Source organism: Felis catus, chromosome D2, assembly GCF_018350175.1.
Source record: "Felis catus isolate Fca126 chromosome D2, F.catus_Fca126_mat1.0, whole genome shotgun sequence".
Taxonomy (NCBI): domain Eukaryota; kingdom Metazoa; phylum Chordata; class Mammalia; order Carnivora; family Felidae; genus Felis; species Felis catus.
The window spans coordinates 69911436-69931348 of record NC_058378.1 but is presented as its reverse complement, the minus strand read 5'-3'; the positions used below and the strand labels follow the sequence as shown (position 1 = coordinate 69931348).

Genomic DNA, 19913 nt, shown 5'->3' with positions numbered 1-19913 from the left:
AGGAAAGAAAAGAAAGGAAAAAGGAGAAACCAGAAGACAAGGCGAAAGATGCAAACAGTAGAGCAACTTTGCTTTTGAAAAAGGCATTTGTGCAGAGCCCCCACTGAATTTCCATCCCTGAAAGTGCTCTTTATAAATGTGTATAACAATAGCCTAGAGGAAAAGTACAAGTCAGCTGCCAGAGGAGAGGGGGTCTGTCTCAGTAAGCTCAGATTGTAGAGGTGGGGGCCACGGGAGGGGGGAGGGCAGCATCTGAGATGGGCTTCCCCCATCTCATTGCTTATAATTAGTGAGAGAAATCTGAGCTACTGCCAATGTCTGCGGACCTTGAATATTATAAGGCCAACGTGGCGTCAAATATCTTAACATTCATAAGTGTTATGGGCTGTAAATAAAGCCTGTGGATTTATGACCCGGTGGCGCTTGCCAGCAAAGGACTGGGGCACATTTCTTTCAGCAGACCTGTCGAGGTGCAAGCTTGCCTTTGGTTGTAAAATTAACCGTTTCCTTCACAAATGTGCTCAATTATAAGTCAGAGTTGAAGATTTACTCACACGGCTGCCAATATTCACTCGCGGAAGAAACTCAGACGCCCACGTCACGCACCCCCCTCAAAAATAAAAGCCCCGAGAATCTGATTCACCGCCCCCCCTTCCCAAACTTCTGAAATGTGTCACCTTAGAACAGCTACAAATGCGGTCAAAGATATCATCTAATTCCACTTACCAAGACTAAAAAGCTTACACCTACTTCCTTGGAAAGTGCTTATTTATTTGGCAACTCTATGGTTTAAAAAAACAAGAAAGGGAGTAAATCACTCCCTGGCTGCAGTCTCGTCCCTTCCCCCAATATAATGTCATCTACTTCCTGTGTAGGAGAGAGCCTCTGCTAAATCCAGGTTGTCTCATACTTAACTGCCAATAAACCAACTTCCACATAACTTCCAGACAGCTGGGGAAAAGGTCCTCGGAGTTTTAGTCATGGTCCAGAAACACGCGTCCACACAAAAATTTGCAGCTGTCCTTTCTCTACAGTGCATTTTTAATGTGATTCGGGGGCCCCTGTTGTGAAACATCTGACAAAATGTAAAATCCTCTTAGATACCTTCTAGTTTACCCACTGTGCACGTGTAAGAGAAGTTGCACCGGGATTTCTCAACCAAGGAAAAATCTAGGCACTTTTTGCATGCACCCAGGTACCTCGTGGGATGTGAGGAGGCATTCAAACCCTGCAAAGACTTCCACTGTAAGGTTTGAAAGCACAGCCCCCCGTGCAACTAGTAAAATGGTAGTTTTTGAAAGCAAGTATTTTTTTAATGGCGTGCAGATCTGCGCTCATATCCCGCGCTGCTAACAGAACAGCATTCTTGATCGGCCAGCCCCCGGAAACCTTCCTGTTAACTTTTTCACAGCTTGCTAAGAAACAGAAAGCTGACCAGCTTCCAGCAGGGACTCTAAATGAAATCCGTATCAGTAAAATGAAAATCAGGGTGGAAAACTCCTAGCAAGAACCGGGATTGTTTGCTTCCAAATCTTTTCTCCATCAGATAGGGGGCATCAGTAAAAGCTACATCCCTTAAGCAGTCCAAAGTTTCCAAAAACACTTCTTCCAGATAAGCACTTCAGGCCCCCAACTGCCTAATAGCTTGTTTCTGGGGGTCCAGAAAGCTTTAATTTCAACAGACTGCGAAGCGCTGGCATATTAAATTTATAATCATTAAAATATGACTTATTGGGTGAATGCTCAGCCCGTAATCCATCCTGCAGACATTAAACTCCAACCTATAAAGATTAGCACAGAATTAATACTGTTGCATTGAGATTGGGATCTAAACATGTTCGCCATAAATATTTCTGAAGGAGATGAAAAACAATTAGCATAAATACCAAAGAAGGGAAAGAACACCTGTTCTTTTTCAGGGCGATAAGCATTTTATTGTTCTCTATTTAAAATGTAATGACCTGTGTAATTACAGTAATATTACATTGTTATGTAGGGGCTTGGAATGTCACACTTTGAAAAGTGTTGTCAAAACAATCAGGGGTGAAGGTGGGGGGTGGGAGGACAACCAAGGAAAGGACCACCATTAACCCTTCACACTCTAAGGTCTAAATCTTTTGTATGAGAAAGGATTATGTTGTTTGAGTGAGGGAAAAACATCCATTTTTCACAAGCCAGAAAGAGAATTTGTTTGCCCGGCTACATAAAACCCCAATGAATAGGCCCCTCTTGGTTTCTTTTAAATGCTGGGATTCCAAGTTCAAAAGTGAATTCAAGATGCTGCTTATTTATTTGTTCAACCTAGTAGCAAGCAGCTCAGTTAAAAAGCAACTAACTTTGGGATAAAAGAAGATACAAGAGCTCTCATACTGGAGTCTTAAAAAGAAATCTCAAACCTAACTCCAATTCTGACCACCCTAGCCCTATTTCTCAGCGTGGCAAAAGGGAAAAAGAAATGGGGCACTACTTTTTCCTACCAACTTGAATATGCTAACAGTATTTTCATCTCTAACATACAACTGCTACCACAATTCTTGTATTTGTTGTTCTATCACTTCCCATCTACTTAACCAGACTTCTCTCCTTAATGTATTTTTGTATCCGAATCTGTCTTTTTAAAGCCATTCCTATTACTGTATCAAAGACTAAATTAATGCTATGCAGAAATCTTTGTCGCTTTAAAATAAAATTATTACTATCGAGCTTTATGGCGTCTTCAGCAATTAAAGCATTATTCTTCAGATAATGTATTATTCATCATAGCTGATTTAATGATACTCCTTAATTCTTTACATTCTTAAATAGAAAAGCAGGAATCAGGGATCCAAAGAGTTTGCTTTTTAAAGGATGCTGCTGCTTACAGGTACACTAATAAGGAACAGAAACCGTAGCAAAAACACCACCACCAAGGAGGGTCAGGAAAACAGGAAAGCATACAGCTAATTTGTCTTTATACCTTGCCCTCAAAAACACACTCTATGAAGCACGAAGAATTTCAGATGAGCATGAAAAGACCCCTATCTTGCCTATAGATGCCCTCGGCAGCTGTAGGAAATCTAGAATTGCAAGCTGGCCCTCTGATCGAAGACGTCAGGAGTGACACACAACAGCTTCCCGTCCTCGTGTCTATTGCGCTGCTTACTGGCCTAAATAAATAACTTTAATTTTGGAGCACATAATCTAACCCAGGTAACAGATAAGGAGGAAGGGCCTGCACACACAAAGATGTCTCTTGGTGTTTGACATGCAAATCCGAACACTGCCTACTGAGTTCAGAAATGTCCTCTCCTACTCAATCTGATGTCACAGCACAAGGCCACCCGCTACGTCCACAATTAAAAGAACTAGAGCGGTCTATTCCTATAATGCCCACAAAGGGGACCGATGGTTGGGAGCCTTCCTTTTTCGCCCCGGGAAATCGTTTATTTGCCTTTAACAATTTCGCTGTTTCCTAATTACAGCACAACACCACCGTTCAAGTTTTAGGCGACAGTATGGCAAAGATCGCCAGCGGTCAGGCTGGGAGTTTGAAAAGAGTCAAGAAGGCCAAGAAGCCCGCCATCAAAGCTCAATATTCAGATTGGCCTTTCTGATGGCCAAGTGGATTTTTAAATAACACCGGAGAGACTCCATCGTAGGGGGAGGGGAGTAAGAAATTCTCAGGGTTACTTTGGAATGTTGCTTGGTCGGGTTGGTTAGTACACAAACCCTCTGTTTCTGAGCCGAATGCTCCGGGTTTAGCATGCCCACAAGCTCCCAAGAAAAATACAACGTAACCGGACTGTGCCTCCCCTTGAGCTGCAACCCCACAGCCCAGCCCCTGCAGTCTGAAAGAGCTGGCCCTGTAGTAGGAGGTCGGGCCGAAACGCTCTACCAGCTTCCCAAGCACGCAGAAGCCTGGGTGCAGGGAAGGGGGGGGGGGGGGGATAATTATTTCTCTTTCCTAGCCGTAAAAAGTGACCGGTCTAGCATGCCCGTGCCCTTTTTGCCAGGGCCCAAAAAACAAGTAAAACCTGATAGTTAATATTTTAATGCTTAAAAACACTTGTAGATCGGATCGACTCCCATCCGGCAAGCCCTCGGCCATTAGCACCGAATTCACGGCTGCTGAACACTGGGTACATTATTTCAAATTGCTATCTCGAGTTACCGAAAAAAAAAAAAAATAAATAGTGTGTGTAAATAAGGGGTAGGGGGCCCAAACCAGAAAAGGTGCAAAATGACAATCCCTGGAAACCAGGCACAAACGTCTAGAGGTTGCGTCTAGAGACCGGCAATGCAGGCTTTTCAGAGGAGGGTGGGATTGGGGGCGGGGGACGGGGTTCAGGATGAGGGCAGGGAGCAGAGGACGGTCCGGGAACAGGATGAGCCTTATTAACAAATGTCAAGGGGGCGCGGAACGCTCGCTGCGGAAAGCACCCGCGGAGCCTAGCACCCGGTGCCGCCCTGGGGTCCCCAAAGTTGGGTGGCCCGCGAGCAGCAGCCCACTCCCTTGAAGGAGAGGTGCCCTTGGCCTCCCGCACCCTCTGCACACCGCTGGGCCCGCAAACCCTGGTCTCTGATCCTCCCCCAGGGCCCAATGAGGGCCTTCTCGGAAGCTGGCGAACGCAGACCAAGCTATAAACCCCAAGGCACCCAAATTCCCTGGAAATACATCGAGTCCGCTCAAAGGAAGCCATCCCGGCTGCACACAAACCAAGAACCCGGTCACAGGGGCCTCCCCACTCGGCGCGGCCCGAGAGAGCCCGCAGCCGGCGCTCCGGGCAGCCGAGCCCGCCACACCGCGCTCAGGGCGCTCGGGGCCCTGCGGGGTTGCCAAAGAAAAGCAATCCCAAAGCCCCCAAGTTTGCAGTGGGACCAGTCTAGGAGGGGTGACCTTCCAGGGGAAAGGGGGAGGGGGGGCTGAAAGCCAGCGAACACCACTAAGAAAGCTAAATAAATAACCAGCCGAAAGAGAAAGCCGAGGCGCTTCTCCCGGGCCCCGGGCTCCGCGCGCTCGCTACTTCTCCAGTGCAACGCCTGCAGGAAAATCCACTCTCTATCTACCCCGCGCGTCGGGCGCCAGCCCGGTCACTCGGGCCCCGGCAGCGGCAGCCAAGGGGTTAACCGGGGAAAACCCAAGACGCCACAGAAGAGGGAAGGAAGAGAGAGGGAGAGGGAGAGAGAGCGAAAAGAAAAGAGCCACACAGTCATCTTCCCAGGGTGAAGAAACAAACAACACCACCACGGGGGAGGGGGAATCAGAGCGCAAAAAAAAAAAAAAAAAAAAAAAAGTTCTTCTGTTTCCCGCCCCCCCAACAAAACCCTGCTTGGAAAGAAAGGTCTCCCCAACATCACGAGGCAGCAAACTGAAAGCAAGAACATGGCGAAGTGCAAACAAATCCAGTCCACAAAAGGCAGAAAAGTTTGGAGAGTTTTGGGCTGCCTGGGCCGCGAGCGGGGGAGGGGAGGCGGGGAGGGGAGGAGGCGGAGAGGGGGGGCGGGGAGGGAGGGAGAGAGGGAGGGGAGGGGAGGGGAGGGAGGGGGCAGGGCAGGGGCCGCATGCGGGGCCGGGCTGGCGGCGCGGGCGGGCAGCGGGCGGGGGCCGGGCGCGGAGGCACTTACGGTTCGGGCGGTGGGCGAGAGCGATCCGTTGGGGAGGTAGGGGCTCGTCAGGTCGGGGATCATGATGAAGGGGTAGCCGGGATACGGTGGCCCCTTAAAGAGCCCTCCATCTTGCCTCTTGGCCGCTAACATGGCGGGGCGGCGAGGGGACGGCGGCGGCCGCGCCGAGCGGGAGAGAGCGAGGAGAAACTTTTTAGAAAGTGCCCCAAGTAGCCGGGCGCCCCGGCAGGGCCGGCGCGCGGCCGGGCCGAGCGGGGCGCGGGGCCGGGGCGCGCGGGGCGGCGGGCCCGGGGGGCGGCTCCGGGCGGCTGCGGGGCGCGCGGGGCGTACTCACCTTCTTCCAAACTTTCCCGGGATTTATCTCGGAAACTTTCGGAGCGAGGCGGAGGCCGTCTTTCCGCCTTCCCGGAGGGGTGGAGGTGGGGAGGGCGAGGGGCAAACGCCACGCAGAGGGGGGAGAAGGGGGAGAAAAAAGATCAGCGGGGTGGGGGGGTTGGGGGGGGGGAGAGAAAACAGGGTTACAAGTTTCTGCAATGGTGGCACCGCGCGCACACGCCGCCCGCCCGGCCCCGCGGCGCCCCCGGCCCCGATTCCTTCCCTCTCGGCACCGTTTGCCAAGCCCAGGAAATAGACTCAAGACCCCACCAGCCCGAGGGGCTTTTCCTACCTCGGAATCGGAGGAGCTGTTTTGATTCGTTTCTGATTCATTGACTAGAGACGATTTGACATCAGCTAAATCCCTCTCTGCCGAGGAGTTTTCGGAGCTCTTCTCCTCCTGCTCGCCCTCGTCTTTGAAGGAAATCAGTTCGTCGTTGGCGCCTAGGTCATCTCCTCCACCGCCGTTCAGCTGCGGCATTTTTTTCACCCACCAGCAGCAATTTTGGAAGGAAAATGAAGGAGGAAGAAAAGCAAAAAAAAAAAAAAAAAAAAAATACCCCCAAAAAGTTTTGCCCCCCCCCAAAAAAAATATTGCAAGAAAAAGACGAGTCCAAGGTGAACTTTTTTTTCTGCTTTGGGGTCTTTTTCTCCTGGGGAGGGGAAAGAGGGAGAAGGGGAGGGGAAAGGGGGGGAGATCTTCTGCACGCGTGAGTTTGGGTTTCTTTTTTCTCTCGTTCCCAAGGATCCGATCAATGTGCAAAAAAATAATAAATAAAAAAGGGGGGTAAAAAAAACACCAACAACAACAAGAAGTCAGATATAAAGAGCAAAGGGGGGGGAAGCCGAAGATACAGGAGGAGCTCGTGCCGCTCGGATTTGAGTGAGTTGAAGTTAGACTGAGAGCTTTTCAGTTCAAAGGCGGCGCTGATTGACAGATAGAAAAAGGGGGATCGAAATCCGGAGGAACGGAGTAGTCTGGGAGCGGAGATTATTGACAGGGCGAGAGGAACACACTCGCTTAATGAGATGCCGGGGGGCGGGGCCGGCCCGGTGACGTGTGCATAAATAAACAGCCGGGGTGGGCGGGGCGGGGGCGGCTAACAATGATCCTTTCGGGCGCCGGGAGAGGGAGGAGGGAGAGGAGGAGGAGGAGAGGGGCGGGGGAGGAGAGGGGAGGGAGTTGGAGGGAGGAGTGTGCAGGGGGAGAGGCCTGCGCTGAGTGGGTGCGAGCCCGCGAGTCTGGGCGAGGGTACTGGGACTCGCTCCGGGAGGGGGGCGGCTTCGGAAGGACAATGCGGAGTGGGAGAGGAGGGGAAGGGGGTGGCGACCGAGTCAGGAATCCGAGCCGCGGAAGGCGGAAGGAAAGCCCACTTGGGGGGCGGGGATGGGGAGAGGCCCAGAAAAAGTGCACTTTGGAAATATTAGAAATAAGTCTTAAGGAAGGGGAAAAGGAGGAGAGTACCGTGGAGAAGGGAGGGCGGGGGGGGGGGGGGGGGTGCTTAGTGGTTAGTCCAGCAGTGAAATCAGCCACCCTTGGGCGGGGATCTAACAGAAGTGGTCAAAAAGAAAGATCAACCCTCCTCTTTCAGAGAGCTTGGGGAAGTGGGGAGCTGGGCAAAGTTCCTGGTCATCTTCAGGGAAAGAAACTATCAGCCCACGAGGTCTTCCCTACCCTTTTTATTTATTAATAGTGAGTCATTTCATAAAATCTTAAATCTCGCTAGAATAAATATACCAAGACTTTTTATCCCCCCCCCCCAAAAAAAAAAAGACAATCAAATACTTTAGTGTTTGTCAGGGGCATTAAAAATACCCTTCAGGAAAAATACGTGGTTCTTTACAATATAAAGTGTTGTTCTCCCCGCCACCCCCTCTGGTAACTGACGTTGGAGGTGGTAGGAAATGAGCTAGGATTCAAAGTCCTTCTGCCTTTGGAGGTGAAAAGTTTGGGCGTTAACACCGCCAGGGAAAATAAAACTGAAAGTTCACCAACCCCTGGGATCAGTGGTACTGGAGTCTTTCTCGAAGGGGGTGTGAAATGAAATCCCCAAAAGACTGGCCAAATAATCAAGATGTAGATGGCTCTGGCAGGAAATTGCTAACTGAGCTGATGCTGAGAGACCTCAGGGAGGAGGTGGAAAACCTGGGGTTTGAGGCAGGTATTGTTGTTTTTAGGCACCTCGCCTGGGGAGCAGATTTGCTACAAAATGGGGAACAGAATTATGTTAAAGAGGAAAAGACCTGACTCCTAAAACATAGGCTTCCTGGATGATGGAGCAGGAACACTCATTTTCTTGCAAATATTCAGTGGAAAGTGGACAGGAAACTACCACATGAAAAGGGGGACCAAAAAAATAATAATAAATCAATAGGAATTAGCAAATTGTCTGTTAGGAACAGTGTTGGTCCATGATGTACTAAATTATCCCACCAATCCCCCAAAAAACTCACATACATTCCAACTGGCCCATCAGCACCTAAGGTTTCTAAAAGAAAGCAAATTTAGCATGTAATATTTAGAGAGTTTGGGTTTCAGCAAAACTGTTTTATAGGCTAAGGTCTCAGAGAGAAGACTACTAAAAATAATGATACTAAGATTGACAAGGCCAATGAATTCCCCTGCACTGGGAAAAATTCGCAGCCACATTAGCACACTAAAGAGTAAAGAGGCAGGCAAAATAAAATGGGGAGGGGGAGAGCCTATGGAGGAGAATCACTGTAACTCCCAACTTTAATATTAATCAGAAAAATCAGAAGTAGAGTGAGAAGGAGCCAGAAAAGAAGTAAAACAAATGTGTACATTTAATCAGACAGGATTGCATAGGATACAAAGCACAGGGCTAATTAGTCTCAGCAGGTAGGACTAACCTTCAGACTTCATAAATAAATAAGGCGGGCACAGTTTCTAAGAAGGAGAGTGGAGACAGAAAGGGGATTATTTCAAGACACTAAGTAAAAACATGAAGAATGAAATGCTTCACTGTTAAATCCATGTACAAATGGATTTAACAGTTTCCTTTTCCTAGGTCTTTTCACTTGGTTGCCTTTAGATTTACACATTTAGCGAATGACCATAGCTTTTCACACTTGCTAATTGTCACCTGCATACCTAGTGTGCCTGAGTCTGTCTGTGTACAGCATAGACTTTTCTAAAGCCTGTTTTAAGGGCTTATTTACTTAAACTGGAACACATTCATAGGAACTCAATTTATGGCAATTTCTTTGTCCTGTGCGGTGGTATTTTTTTTTTTTAATCGAACCCTGATCTGAATTAAGTTGGATAATGAGGACTTCTATGTCCTTTATGGGACTACCTGGATAATAAAAGCTCATAAATATACTGAATTGAAATTTTAAAGCACGTACTTATTGTTTTTAATGCCCTGGCCTGCATTTTTATCATATGTAAATACTAAAGGCTTTCTTGCGATGATTAGTAACCTCATCCATGTTGGCATATCCTAATTTTTCTCATTCAAAGGAAACTCTTGAATCTTTCCTTCTTTAAATCTCTGATTTAATTAAGCAATTAAAAGTTATTCCATAATAGCACATGTGCCACATTTAATTTCATTGCTTCGTGCCATAAAGGCTGGGGAGACCAGCAAGATCTCAGAGGGTCAATAACCCCTGAGTCTCTGAAAAAGGGCTTCAGGTGATGCCTGCCCGGATAGGAGGTAGGGGAGGGAGAGGGTGTGGAATTGCAATGGGCAAAAAGCAGGGTAATATAATACATTTTTTAAAAGTCAGGTTGCCTGGCTCACAAGGTGGACATGTACTTTATAGATTTGGTGTGAAATTTTAAACAACAGTTGGCTCGTGTCCAGGTGTTGAGGTAACTTCTCTCTCCAGACACTAAGGACTCCTGGTTTACAGGATCCTGAGCCCTGCCCAAATAGCAAGGGTTCCAAGAACCCAGGGACGAAACCAGACCAGTTCTGACTTTGGCCCAAGCCAGGGGATTTTGCATATTTGGGAGTGGGCAGGATGGGGAGGAAGTGACCTCTTTCCTGGTGCCCATTCCTGGGGCCAGCCCAGGTCCTGAATTCTAAGGAGACTGTGTCTCAGCCTCTCTGTCTTCCTGCCTCTCCTCCCCATCCACTGCCTTTCTGCTTCTTCACCTCTCTGTTTTCTTCTCCCCTTTCGGCTGTCGCTCTATTAAATCCCTGTGGACATGTGTTGATACTAGAATCTGCATTTTACTTCGAAAACTAAGTGAACAGGTCACCTTTCCCAGGGATACTTCCTTGTTCATCCCTATTGAGGAATGTGAAAAGGAAGTTTCCAGTCGATATAAATCGTTCTTCAGGTGTTGGTTCCTTATGGGGGAGCCATGGTAGAGTGGTAGGTGCCCTCTGAAAAATGGGAATGTGCTTAATGGGGATGGCAGAAATAGGCCAAGCGTTACCTGTGTCCTTCACCTGTCACCTGTCAGGTGCGGTCGTTGCACTGGGTATTTTCCTAGGTCCTTTTTTACCATTCAGAGGGCCCATGATTCCATGCTTTCAGCCCAGACCCCAGTTACGCTAAGAGGTCCAGCAGCACACAAGCAAAGACGACAAAGCGCCTTGGAAGTTTGGCTTTGGAATTTAGGAAAAACAAGGGTGGCCTGCTCAGATTCGCCAGAAGTAAAGAATACGTGTGGTCGAGCATACTCAGCTCCCCCAGTGGTTCCTCAACGTTCCACTAAATGACGTTCCACAGTGACCTGCACATGTACGCGTGTGGGCATACGTGTGCCGTGTGATTTTTCCCTAAAGATTCAGGCTCCAAGATGGATGATCCAACCCACTGTGTTGGACTTATCTGTGCAGGGAGGGTGCTGACCGAGGGAAGCCAAAAAAAGAATCTGAAAACATAAGGAAGCTATAAAATGGGGAAATGTTTTGAAGCCAAAGTCCTGCTTCCACTGCGAGATTTTCTGTTTGCTTTTTGTTCTGCGTGGGTGATGGTTCCTTATTTGGACCTTGAGGAAAGCTACTCCCTTAGCCAACACAGGCACACTAAAAATTGGACACCTCTAAGAGTTTTCCATTTTAGCAGGAGGAAGGGGTAGGCAAAAAAAGGCTCACTTCACAGGCATCCTTTTACTTCTCCCCAGTGGCGCTGTCCAGGGACACGGAAAGGCATATATACCCTCTTCCTGAACCCCTGAGGAGCACTGTTCTGTTCTGGCATTTTTCTGAAGTGCCTGGCTTGATCACCTTGCTTCGGCTAATGACAGGTCCGGGTAATAAAGTGACAATCATGCCTGATGATCCAAGGGTTAATGGGGAGATGTATGCATTTGCACAGAGTTTCATCGTCTGCCTTCATAAGCTGATCACTACTGCTATAGGTACTTATGACAGGAGCCGCCTTGCGAAAGACATCAGTCCTCCATAAATACACCTTTCTTATTGACAAGATGTCTTTTAACCCTAATAGTAATGGAAGAAGGCCAATAAATGAAACATTTACTGCATAACTTGCCTTATTTTGGGGTGGTGTATGATTCCTTCCTAGCCGTCTCGAGAAAATGTTTTCAGCCTAATTTGCTCCCTAGAAATTTCGCTTGCTACAGTTATACGTCTATGACGTTTTATTGCCTGAAGCCAAGTCTGCATAAGAACTTTCTTAAGATATACTTATCCTAATGCCAGGCTACAGGAACTGGGCTGCTTTATGCTGAATTATTTGTGCTACCCTGATATACAGGATAGAGACTTCCCGACAGTCATTGCCATAGGGTAGGTCTAAGTGTTTCTGAGAAGGGGGGAAAAGGCAGAAAAAGGTGAAAAAAGTTTCATCTAGGTTGATTTGTGGAAGTCTTTAGAATTAATAATTGGGTCTGTATTTAACATATTAAAATGCCTGAGGTTTTCTTTTCTTTCTCTTTTTTTAAAAATAGCTTCAGTGACCCCATCCTTTCTTACAAAGCATCCTCACTGGCCCAAACTCATTGTTATGTTCAGAAATGTCATGGATATCCAAGCACCCTCCACAAAAACACGAGCACTTTAAACTGAGGCAAAGACAATGTCAGCCAGCATGGAGCGGTCTCACAAGGTGGTTTACGTCTGTTCAAGGGACAGAGCAGGTGAAATTTCAGGAGAGGACAATGCCATTGTTCCCCTTGTAATTTATCTAAGTGTGGGCTGATACACCTGCTTCTGGCCAAAAGCATCACGGGATAAAGGAGGTGAAGGATCGAAGGAGACGTCCAGGTCTAGAGTGTGAAGATTTTAGGCTTGGTTTCCCCCCAGGAATCCACACCAGCTTTGAGCCCTAGTCTGTCCTTGAGGAAGGACTAAATCTATGTCGAACGAATCACTTGAGACTGGACTGGATTGCAAAAAAACCCAGTTGTTTCTGCAAATTCCAAAGATATTTGTGGATTCTATTTCCTAACGAACTTCATTTGAACAGGGGGGAAAAAAGGAAGAAGGATACATGATGAGTTCCGGCGCCCGGAGTGAGTTCGGGTCCCCGTGTAGACAACAGCCTGCAGCACGGGGCTGGGCCAGGAGGGAGGCTTCCGGTTGACTGTCATCCGCAGCCGACTCCGTTTCTTGGTAGCCTGAGGGCACACTGTAAATACCTAGAGCGGGAGGGAAGGCATTAATCGTTATTTCTTAAAAGTTCCAGGATGCCAAGAGTGAGAGGTTATAATGACCTCAAAACCCCATAAGAAGCGCAAGGACCCCTCCCAGAACCCCGTCGCTCGGAAAGGTGGCCTTTCTCCATGCGTGTGTACCCAGACACCGATTCTGCCACGCTTTCTAGCGACAGTCCAGGTCCTTGATGTCCGTCACGGCACAGGCGTAAACATTCCTTGCCTCTACCCAGCCAAGGGCTCTGCTCCTGGAGAAACCCCAGTCCTGGGCAGTGAAGAATCCGCAGAGGCCCCGCCCACTCTCCCTTCCCCCTCCTGCCAGGGTTCATGGTTCATGGGGGGGGGGGGGCAGGAGGCCATGTGAATGATGGTGTCTACTATGCCTGTGAGACCCTCCTAGCTCTTCCAGGCCCTGCCACCCACCTCCATCCCCAACAGGCAAGGTGATGACTCTAGAAACCAGATGGGGCATTTCTTAGGGAAGGATCGGCTACCATTGTCTTTCAGCTTTTTCTTCTTTGAAGGAACCTCGCCTACCCTTCCTTAGGAGAAGCGTCTTTCTAATGTGATCATCTGGCCGCTGTTCATGTTTTGTTTTATTTTATTTTATTTTATTTTATTTTATTTTATTTTATTTTATTTTATTTTATTTATTTTATTTATTTTTGCCGGCTACAAAACCGCATGTATTTATAGAGTTCTTTTTTTAAAAGGGAAATTGTTCATCAAAAATACTTGAAAGGACGTGCCCCAAAATGTCAACGAAGAAATTGTGACTTTCATTTTTCTGCTTTTTTATACTATCTGGTTCTGTTCGGGATTAACACCTGGGTACGGGTTATTTGCACAATCATAAAGGAAGATAACGCTTTTTTTCTCTTTTCAAAAATGAATCCTTTGACTTTCCTCCTCTCTTGTATCCATTCCAACTTTGGGGACCTTTCGAGGTACTTGTTGCTGACATTGCATCCAATACATAACTTTGAGCCTCTGTCAAATATGCCCTCAGACTTGAATTTCAAAGCACATCAGTGGCAAAGGATCCCATGTCATGCCTTTAATTTGAAAATTACTAATAAGCCCCATCCACCCTAAATGTGCTCAGTGACCTGCCTGCAGGTTTCACGGTGGCATCCTTTGTGTGTGAAAGGGGATCGTCCTTCTATAAACCTTTTCTCATGCATTTACTGTTCACAGCACCGTGTGAAGTAGAGGGCAAGTGTAATTACCCATTTTACAGGTAAGGAAACTGAGGGTCCAAGAGATCCAGGCAGGCCGAGCATCACATGGCTGAGGGTAGCCAGGCTGAGACTGGGATTCAAGTTTCCTGATTCCAGGTAGAGGTCTTTTTTTGCTACCGGTTCCTGGGCCAACCCAACAACGGAATCACCCTCACGAGTTTTCTGCGATATATCGGGGGTAAAAAGAGGAGCTTGGCAAAAAGATAATTTCCTTTGAAGTAAAACTCACAGGTCGCCTGGGTGGCGCAGTCGGTTGAGCGTCCGACTTCAGCCAGGTCACGGTCTCGCGGTCCGTGAGTTCGAGCCCCGCGTCAGGCTCTGGGCTGATGGCTTGGAGCCTGGAGCCTGCTTCCGATTCTGTGTCTCCCTCTCTCTCTGCCCCTCCCCCGTTCATGCTCTGTCTCTCTCTGTCCCAAAAATAAATAAACGTTGAAAAAAAAACAAAAAACAAAAAAACCCTCACACCCAGCCCTCAGCTACACTGTGAATTGGATAGTATTTGTCCTCAAGGCCCACCTCTCCCCGCCCCCCTCCCCCCACCATGCATGTGGGATGCCCAGGGCTCTCCCCTCAACTTATCCCATTCCTTACATTCCCAGTCCCTAAACAGCACCAGGTCTGTCAGCCTGGGTGCCATTGACATTTTGGACTGAGTGATTCTTTGTTGTGCAGGGTTGTCCTGGATGTTGTTGGACATTGAGCAGCATCTCTGGTCTCTACCCACTAGCTGACATTGACACTGCGCCCTCAGTTGTAACAGTAAAAACAAAAACAAAAAGACCTCTAGGAATTGTCATATGTCCCCTGGAGGCCGGGGGGGTATGGAGCAAAATCACCCCCGCTGCTCTACACCGAAACCCCCCTCTCTGGAAGGCACATGATAACCCCATTCCTTTTTTTTTTTTTTAACGTTTATTTATTTTTGAGACAGAGAGAGACAGAGCATGAATGGGGGAGGGGCAGAGAGAGAGGGAGACACAGAGTCGGAAGCAGGCTCCAGGCTCTGAGCCGTCAGCCCAGAGCCCGACACGGGGCTCGAACTCACAGACCGTGAGATCGTGACCTGAGCTGAAGTCGGAGGCTTAACTGACTGAGCCACCCAGGCGCCCCAATAACCCCATTCCTGATAGTAAGTCACTTAGTCCTCTGACCATCTCCCCCTTCCCCCTGTCAACCAGGGGCTGTCTCAGAATGGCCTAGGGAGTTTCTTTAAATTGTGACACTTCCACTCCCTGCTGAGAACCTATGCCCCGCACAAGAAGGCATCTTGGTCTCACCGGAAGAGCTCAACTCTTGACTCTGCCATGTCTGAATGTGTGCCCTGAGGTCCATCCAAAAATCATTCTAACTCTCTTTGCTCATATAAAGTGGGGACATAAGACCTATGTCTGAGTGTTACCATTAGAATTCCATGAAATAACATGTCAACTTGCCTTGATCACAGAGATCTTCAATCAGGGCAGACTTTGTTACTCGCCTCCCGCGTCCAGATGGTAGATCGAATGCCCAGATTCGGCACAAGCATGGCACCGTGAGAGGGCTCAGTGCACCTTAGCTCCACCGCTGTTATTCTATCCCTCCTAGTCACACCTCTCAAGGGTAGCTGGATTATACAAAGGAAAAGTGCCTGAACTCAAAACAAACACATCTGGAATGGTGGCTCTCAAACCAAAGACAAGCTGGAGAATTGCGGCAAAGAGTCTTTTGGATCTCTTAGTGGTGCTGTCCATCGGGAGGGGGCAGCCCCACCATAAGAGTGTCCCCAACCACCGTCCTCCCTCTGTCCCTCGAAGCAAATCCCTCCCACCCAGTTAGGGAGGGCAGCAAGACAGATTTCGAAAACCCCCAAGGCCTGGTCTCCAGTGTCTAGTAATTTAATAACACGCAGCCCTTCATAAACACTAATTAAGCAAGAGCGCTGCTCCTGGTGAAGGAAGCCCGCCACCCTCCCACCCCAGGCCTCTGCTTTCAGGTGGCGGGGCACCTCTCAGTGGCGCCTCTCACCTCTCACCTCTCCCCCCACCCCACCCCGCCCGGAGAAGTGGTTTGCCTAGGGCTAAAGAGGAAAGAAAAAAAGGCAAGTCAAATGGGAAGAAGAGAACCCTTGTGGGGTTCGGTCCAGTCAAGCCTGTTACGGGTTACTCTGGACTGGAGCATCCCCTTTAGATCAGGGGCTCTTCTGGCTCTTGGGCTTCTTAGGAGAGGGTGTCAGAGACCCCTTTGAGAATCCGAAGCTAGCTTTGGGAAAGCTAGCACCTGGGAAATGCACTCACACTTTTAAAATTTTGCAAATACACTTGGACCTGGAACAACGCTGAGGGGCGGGGGGGGGGGGGGGGGCAGGGGGTAAGGGGCGCTGACCTCCTTACACACACACAATAGATGATGCATGTTTAACTTTTGACTCCCCCCAAATCAATTACTAATAGCCTGCTGTTGACCAGAAGCCTTACTGGTAACATCAACAGTCAATTAACACATACTGTGTATGCCCTGTGTATTATATTCTGTGTTCTTACCATAAAGTAGGCTAGAGAAAAGAAGTTATTAAGAAAGCAATAAGGAAGAAAAGATACATTTACACTCTTGCACTGTAAGAACATCCATGTATAAGTGGACCCGCGCAGCTCCAAGGGTGTTGTTCAACGACCAACCGCACTCTGAACTTATTAAAATTTCCTGCCCTAAGTAATTATAAGTCAGGTCTGATGTTTGGCGAGCCTTTTACAGTTTTAGGAGCACTTTCCAAGAGGCAAGTGGGAGAATGAGGAGGCGCAGCACGTGGGTTCTAGAATGATGGGCGTATACCCGTCAGTGCCACTCACCAGCTGGGTTGCCCTCAACAAGGTGTTGTGCCTCTCTGCACCCCCATTTCCTCCCTGCCTAATATGAAGTTAGTAGGATAGCTCTTGTTAAAATGATTTCTGCTTAACAGATGAAGAAACTGAGACTTGGACAAACTGAACCCAAAAGGCTACCGTTTGAACCCAGGACTCCTGGCTCTTCCTTTATCATTCTATCAAAACTTTTTAAGCTTTTTTGTGGAAGGAGAACATTCGTAAAGTGCACAAGCCGCGAACACTCCCCTCGCTGAATTCTTGCTAATAGACACACCCAGGTAACTACCATCCACATTAGGATAATAGGATATTATCAAAACCGCAGAAGCCATCCTCCTGCTCCCTCCAAGTCAACGTCCCCGCAAAGTAGGGTTGCCAGATTTAGCAAATAAAAATAGTGCCTTGGACGTGCTTACAGTAAGACATTAGTCTAAAGCTGGAATTCAAATCTTACCGGGTGGGCTGTATTTTATCTGGCAACCCCACCTCAAAAGCAACCAGTAGTTTGACTTACGATTCTACATTAGTTTTGCCGTTCATAGAAATGGAATCCTAGAGTGCGCAGTCTTTTGGTTCAGGCTTCTATTGTTTAACATGTGCATGAAATTCAACAGTGTAGTGGCAGCATTTGGCCCTCAGCCAGAGGTCCTCGGGTGGGCGGACACGGGTGGCCTCTTGGGGCACGCCATCCTGTGGGGGCTGCTGCATGGCCCGCGAGTCACGGGTCCAAGCCCACTCACACACTCCATCTCCAGGGGTCCTCCTGGACCCGGGAGTGAGCGGACCTTGGTGGTGGTGAAGCCACAGGGGTGCAGTGGTGGCTCACTGGGGATGTGATCTGGCGCTTTGAGAGGAGGACCTTCAAGCTGATGGGGATGAAGGTGCTTCAGGCAACCAGACAGAGACTTTGCCCAGCACTGCCATGACCTGCAGAAGAAGCCCTTCTACCCAGCCCTCATCAGCTATAGGAGCTCTGGCCCCATGGCGGTCATGGTCTGGGAAGACCCCAAAGGGGTCTGCTCTTCAAGGGCCATGACAGGACACATGGACTCAGCTGAGACTTCCCCCAGCACCACGGAGGAGGTGAGGACTTCAGCATCCACATCAGCAGACACATCATCCAGGCCAGCGACTCCATGGAAGGTGCCCAGAGGGAGACCCAGCTATGGTTCCAGAGCACTGAGCTGGCGGACTGGGCAGACAAAGGCCACTAGAGCAGCCTCTACCCAGCCTGGGCACTCGGGCTGCCCTCAGCCACCCCAGCAGCCCCCCAGGATCAACTACTTCTGTCCATAAGAACTTGAGCCCACACCCAAGGTCTGCCCATCTGTCCCAGACCACTTCCCTGTCCATCCCAGCCCAGAGGGGTTGAGCCACCAACTTCAAGTGACTTTTAATATCCCAAGCCACTTCAGACGGGACCAAATCCTTTCTGTACAAAACTGCCAGGCAACCTCTGGGGTGTCTCCAAAAGTGTGTAGTATGACCTTCCCTCCCCCAAAGGGGGGGCATTAAAATTTACTGTGTGGGGTGCCTGGGTGGCTCAGTCGGTTAAGCCTCTGACTTTAGCTCAGGTCATGATCTTACGGTTTGTGTGTTCGAGCCCCACATCGGGCTCTCTGCTGTCCATGCAGGGATCCTGTCCCCCTCTCTCTCTGCCCCTCCCCTGCTCTATCTCTCTCACTCTCAAATAAACATTTTAAAAAAGACTTTAAAAAAATTCACTGTGTTCTTCATGGGGGTGGATTGCTTATTACAGTTTGTGCCATCTCTGAGGCAGGGATGAGGACTTTACCCAAAGTTGTAAGAGTTTGAGAGTAGAAATAAAGCTTACCCTTTCATACACACACACACACACACACACACACACACACACACACCAATGTAACAGCAATTATTTTTCATTAATGTACAGTATTTTACTGTACACAATGGCAAATTTATAATATATAATCAGTAAAAGTTTATTCATTGTATATTGTAAATATATACATATACATATACATATACATATACATATACATATACAATGACTATGAACTTCTAGGTTATTTTCAGCCAGGACAAGGATGGCTACTATAAATATTCTTGTACATGGTGTTTTTCGTTAATATATGAATGCTTCTCAGGAGCCTGGGTGGCTCAGTCGGTTGAACGTCCAACTTCGGCTCAGGTCATGATCTCACAGTTCATGAGTTTGAGTCCCGTGTCGGGCTTTGTGCTGACAGCTCAGAGACTGGAGCCTGCTTCAGCTTCTGTGTCTCCCTCTCTCTCTTTCTGCCCCTTCCCTGCTCATGCTCATGCTCTGTCTCTCAAAAATGAATAAATGTTAAAAAAAATTAAAAAAATTATATATATATATATGAATGCCTCTCTATTGGGTATACACCTAGGGGTAACATTTCTGTAACATCAGGGTCTACATGGGTTCAGCTTTAATAGCTAGTACCAAATTTCTCCAAAGTTGTTGAACCGATTCATTCAAGAATGCACAGAGAGATCCATTTTCATCACCTGGTATTGTCCATTTCCTCCCTTTTATGGTAAGGGTAAAGTGGTATCTCATTGTGGTGTTAATTTGTATTTCCCTAATAACTAATGATTTGGGGCATCTTTTCACATGCTTACTGTCATAAGATGCTTATTGAAGTCTATTGCCCATTTTAAAAAATGGTGTGTCTTTTTCTTCTTGATTTGTAAGAATTCTTTACATATTCTAGATATAAGACCTTTGTCAGACATGGGTTTTGTAAATATCTTCTCCCTCTCTGTGGCTTGTTTTGTAATCTCATAATGGTACGTTTGGATGAACAGAAACTTTTAACCTATATGGTATTACTTTTGTGTGTGCTGTGTAAGAAATCTTGACCCCCAAGGGAGGTCATAAAGATATCTTCCTAGGGGCGCCTGGGTGGCTCAGTTGGGTGAGCATCCGACTTCAGCTCAGGTTGTGGAGCCTAATTCAGATTCTGTGTCTCCCTGTGTCTCTGCCCCTGCCCTGCTCATGCTCTGTCTTTGTCTCTCTCTCTCTCTCTCTCTCAGAAATAAACATCAAAAAAATAAACATTAAAAAATAAATATTAAAAAATAATTTATATAAATAAATAAATAAATAAATAAATAACATATATCTTCCTATGTTACCTTTCCATTTGATTTCTCACATTCAGAGTTACTGGACCAATTTCTTTGTCTATCATATGTACAGTCCAATTAATTCAAAAATTATTTCCCAGCTTCATAATATTCCAGAAT

The 19913-nt window shown here is 47.7% G+C and overlaps 1 protein-coding gene and 1 pseudogene across 38 annotated transcripts in view; one reads left to right on the top strand and one right to left on the bottom strand.

Moving 5' to 3' along the window:
• The window catches only part of TCF7L2 (transcription factor 7 like 2), a 206737-nt gene extending 199729 nt beyond the window's left edge, over nucleotides 1-7008 (bottom strand). For 10 of the 38 annotated variants that reach the window (XM_023240930.2, XM_023240940.2, XM_023240933.2 and 7 more), the window contains exons 1-3: nucleotides 6272-7006; nucleotides 5939-6005; nucleotides 5605-5729 (exon numbers count right to left, since the gene is read on the bottom strand). In XM_023240930.2, coding sequence (XP_023096698.1) covers nucleotides 5605-5729; nucleotides 5939-6005; nucleotides 6272-6460 — 381 coding nt within the window. In that variant the 5' untranslated portion in view covers nucleotides 6461-7006. Of the gene's footprint in view, nucleotides 1-5604; nucleotides 5730-5938; nucleotides 6006-6271 lie in introns of all 38 variants that reach the window. The other 28 variants (XM_045040684.1, XM_023240925.2, XM_023240931.2 and 25 more) reach the window with 11 other exon arrangements.
• A 10244-nt stretch (nucleotides 7009-17252) lies between these two features.
• LOC101080409 lies at nucleotides 17253-17932 on the top strand (annotated as a pseudogene).
• Nucleotides 17933-19913: the final 1981 nt, after the last annotated feature.